The sequence below is a fragment of the Petaurus breviceps genome, unplaced genomic scaffold (assembly GCF_028583685.1).
Source record: "Petaurus breviceps papuanus isolate PSGF00001 unplaced genomic scaffold, PetGlider_PUasm1.0 139, whole genome shotgun sequence".
Lineage (NCBI taxonomy): Eukaryota > Metazoa > Chordata > Mammalia > Diprotodontia > Petauridae > Petaurus > Petaurus breviceps.
In genome coordinates this window covers 17,846,069-17,850,612 of record NW_027185697.1, presented here as the reverse complement: position 1 = coordinate 17,850,612, position 4,544 = coordinate 17,846,069, and the positions used below count along the sequence as shown (strand labels likewise).

The 4,544-nt window shown below is 52.0% G+C and overlaps 1 protein-coding gene across 1 annotated transcript in view; it reads left to right on the top strand.

Annotated features, from left to right (window-relative positions):
* Window positions 1–4,544, top strand: part of ADRA1A (adrenoceptor alpha 1A) — a 118,264-nt gene that overhangs the window by 1,428 nt on the left and 112,292 nt on the right. The window contains exon 2 of the mRNA XM_069067024.1: window positions 1,586–3,325. Coding sequence (XP_068923125.1) covers window positions 2,443–3,325 — 883 coding nt within the window. The 5' untranslated portion in view covers window positions 1,586–2,442. The remainder of the gene's footprint in view (window positions 1–1,585; window positions 3,326–4,544) is intronic.

Genomic DNA, 4,544 nt, shown 5'->3' with positions numbered 1-4,544 from the left:
CCCCCCCCGCCCCCGCACAATCCTCTACTTTCTCCCACTGCACACACTTTCCCTGAAGTTATTTTCTAGCTGACAAGTGTTTAAGAAAAAAAAAAAAACACAACACACCTCTGCCGGATTTATACAAAGTGGGTCGGAAGTAAAGGTTTGAGCAAATGCCCAAGAAGGGCGCTGGGTCATAGGATCACAGATCCCAAACTGGAAGGTCCTTAGAGACCAACCAGCTCAAGCCTCCCCTTTCACAGATAAGCAAACTGAGGCCCAGAGAGTTGAAGTGTTTTGCCCTAGGTCACATAGATCCTAAACCTCAGAGCTGGGACTGGAACTCAGCTCTTCTAACTGATCCACCTGTATCCCAAGCCGAGGGTCTGCAGCTCCAAGTCAGGACTTCAGTCCCTGGGTCCCGTCCCAGACCCGAAGCAGCCCTTCCCTCGCTAGGTCCAAAGCCTGCGCCTTCTCCAGCACCCGGCCTCTGTCCCTGTGCCCCGCCCCCAGGCCGGGGAGCCGGGGATGGAGCGCCTGTGTCGGCTCCCCTCCTCCCTCGCCTGGGGTTTCTCTGCTCTAGCCAGCAGCTTCTCCAGCTGCAAACATTCCGCCGCGGTGCAGGGTGAGGAGTCCGCTCGGAGGCTCGGCGGGTCCCTGTCTCCTGCAGTACGGGGATCAGAATGGACAGCTGTATTGTCTAGTGACGGCTTGAGCTAGGTGCTGAGAAAAGAATCCTCTGCCCTGTGGAAGGAGGGAGGTCCCACGCCCCTTGCTACGCTCCTGCCCACCCCCGCATCTGCCCGGGCCCAGAAAGCCTCCGGGCGGCTTTGCAGCTCCTCAGCTCGCGGCTCAGGTTCGGGCTCCGAGCGGATTCACAGGGTGTGCGTCCTCTGCGCTAGTGGGCTGCAAACGCCGGGGCCGGACTCCTCCGAGTCTCCCTCCGAGGCCAGACCCTTCTTCATCCCAGCGAGTCACATCCAGCCCAGTTCTCCCTCTGAGGAACTGGATGTTGGGGCACCTGTTGGCAGAATCCACGCTTAGCTACTGTTAGCTTCTTGGAGAGGTCAAAAATGTGCTGGCCCCGGAGAGAGGAAAACCAGGGCGGCATCGTCGCTTGTTCTCTGTGACCTTGAACTCCTTTTCTCTCCGCTTCGCCTCTCTGGGCCTCGGTTCCCCTCTCAGTAAAATAAAGGGGCAGCATCTCCGTAACATCTCTTCCAGAGACAGCATTCTGCCCACTTCCCAAACGGCGACTTCTCAGAAGCAGTGGGGGTTTCATTTCCCTCGGGGGGTGGGGGGAAGTACAAGAATATTATGGGGTCCGCTGACTTGACTCATTTCTAATCTGGACTGCCCGACGGAGCGAGTAGAAAATCCGGCAGTGAGCCCGTACGCCGGTGTTTAGGATCCAGGGGATGTGAGGGGGCACAATCCCCGCGCTTAGCTTCCTCTGTCCCGCGCGTGGGCTGGGGGGAGAAGAACAAGGGTCCTGGGATGAAGGCGAACCTGCCGGCTAGAACCTCCCGGAACGCTGACGGGGTGGCCTCGAGAGCCCGCCTTTATTCACACTTACCCTCCGTTTTTCGCTGGTCTTTTCCAGGAGGCTTGGGAAACAGAAGTGAGCCGCCAGCCCCGGAATCACCGCAGCCTTCTCCAGGGTTTCCTCCCCACCTGCACGTTTAGCCCTTGGATCGGGGACATGCCATGAGAACAGCGTCCTAGGAGGGGCGGCCCTCCCTCTACCTCCTTTTCCCTCCAGATGACTCCTGCGGTCTCAGGGGAGAAGGAACTCGCAAGAACCGAAGAACACATCGCTTGACCTCGACCTGGCGCCCTTGAGACTGAGGCTTTGGCATGGTGAAAGGCCTAGCCTCTAGCTAACGCGGAGGAGGGGGGAGGGGGAGGCCGAGGTAGATTTTGTTTATTTGATTTTTAATCCTTTATTTCATGGGATACTGGGTCTTCGCTTCACCCAGAGAGTTAGAAAGCGAAGTACACCAGCATCCCCTTTAGTTTAATTCTCCCCTCCCCCATCCTCGTTCCCAATCCCCAATTTCGAAATGCCTTCCCCACGCTAAGAACTTCCTTCAGAAGAGGCAGCTCCGGGCCTTGGAAGGTGCTGCCGCTAACAAGTTAGATCCCCTTCCCCCCCGGCCTGGCTTCAGCTGGGTGGGGCCGGGAGTAGAGGGGCCAGAGGCCGTGGGTCCTGCAGTTCCCACCATGCCTTCCGGAACGACCTTCTGTTTTCCCCTGCCTCCTGTGGGTTTCCAAGCTAAGTTTGGTTTGCTTCTGACAGTCTATCTCGTCGGTATTCTCAGCCAAGCCAAGCGCCTGCACTCCTAGGAGACTTAATCTTCTGATAGACTCATCACCTGACTAAACTTCCCATTCCCCAGAGAACTGTTCTGTGACCCTTTAGAACATCTCGGATTTTGCCCAGGTGGTGTTCCGGGGATCATGGTGTTTCTCCCTGAGAATGCCTCGGACAGCACCAACTGCACCCACGCCCAGGAGCCAGTGAATATCTCCAAGGCCATTCTGCTGGGTGTGATCTTGGGAGGGCTCATCCTTTTTGGGGTGCTGGGGAACATTCTGGTGATTCTCTCAGTAGCCTGCCACCGGCACCTGCAGTCTGTGACCCATTACTACATCGTCAACTTGGCTGTAGCTGACCTCCTCCTCACCTCCACAGTGCTGCCCTTCTCAGCCATCTTGGAGATCCTTGGCTACTGGGCCTTTGGCAGGATTTTCTGCAACATCTGGGCAGCTGTGGATGTCCTGTGCTGCACTGCTTCCATCATGGGCCTGTGCATCATCTCCATTGACAGGTACATTGGGGTCAGCTACCCCTTACGTTACCCCACCATCGTGACCCAGAAAAGAGGACTCTTGGCCTTGATGTGTGTCTGGGCCCTCTCCCTGACCATCTCCATTGGGCCTCTCTTTGGCTGGAAAGAGCAGCCCCCAGAAGATGAGACCATTTGCCAGATCACCGAAGAGCCAGGCTATGTGCTCTTCTCAGCCCTGGGATCCTTCTACATCCCCTTGGCCATCATCCTGGTGATGTATTGCCGAGTGTATGTGGTAGCCAAGAGAGAAAGCAAGGGCCTCAAGCATGGCCTGAAGACAGACAAGTCAGACTCAGAGCAGGTGACACTCAGAATCCACAGAAAAAATGCACCCTCTGCCAGCAGCTCCGGATCCAGCTCCAAGAACAAGACGCACTTCTCTGTGAGGCTTTTAAAGTTTTCCAGGGAGAAGAAAGCAGCAAAAACCCTGGGCATCGTGGTGGGCTGCTTCATCCTCTGCTGGCTGCCTTTCTTCTTAGTGATGCCAATTGGTAAGTCTTTGGGAAAGATGCATAAAACCCCTTTATAAAAGTGTGCTTCTAATCTTGCCAGTCAAATAGGATGCTTCCCCCCCCCCTTCCTTCATATGCTGTCTATTTCAAGTTATTTGTTAATAGCAGGTCCATCAACATTTGGGATATAGAATCAGCACAGTGAATAAAAAGGTCATGGAATGTGGAGTCAGAAGACTCCAGGGAAAGTAATGTTGGATATCAGGCAAAGGTCTTGACTTTGAAGCCAGGGGACCTGGGTTTGAATCCTGACTCTGCTCCCATATTACTTTTATTACATGATCAAATCACTTCATTTTTCAGCCTCAGTGGTCACCTCTGTTTAATTCAGGATTTAGACTAGATTATCCTAGGCTCCCTTCCAAACTTAAGCCTCTGCTCCTCTGATCCCAGTTCTACTGGTTCACACAGGGAACATCCCTTCTTCCTCTCTGGGTTTCACTTTTCCAGATTTGTGAAGAAAGTGGTTGGACTCCGTGGTCTTAAAATTCCTTCCACCTCAAAGTCTATGGTCCTCTCTATGGTCTTTCTCTACTACCTTTGTAGTAGAGAAATGGGCAAGTAATGTCAGCCTCCTTGGGCTTTGGTTTCTCATCTATGAGTTGAATGTGTGAGATTAAATGATGCCCAGAGTGTCCCTTCCAGCTATAAGCAAAGGTTATATAAACCATATTATCAAAGCTCCCTGGAAATGCCACCAGAAGACATAAGTTCTCCCTCCCATTTGGAATCCATTCTACATTATATGGCAGAAACCAAACCACTGTCAAAGTACAGATCTTCTACTTAATGCAGATGAATTGACCTCCTTAAAAAGAATGGCAAGTTCTTTTCATTAGCCATAGTGGATATTTCACTTAAACACTCCCAGGCCTTCTTTCAGCAGGCATTTGTGCTGAGGACTGTGAAAGGTCTCTTCAGATACTGCAGCTAAATATTGTGTGTGTGTTTTCTCATTTTGCATTGAGAGTAATCATCAAGCTTGCTCTGGACAATTGCCTGTTACTAGGATGAGATTATATTAACAAGTGTTCTGTTGAAAAAAATAATCTGATTATGCTTCATAACTATGCACTCATTTTCTGTATTCAAGATGAAAGGTAAGTACAGTGAACTGCTAACAGGAAAAATCATTGGAAGCCCAAACCTATTTAAGCTTTAAAGAAAACACCATATTTTTCCCAATGAGTAAATACTT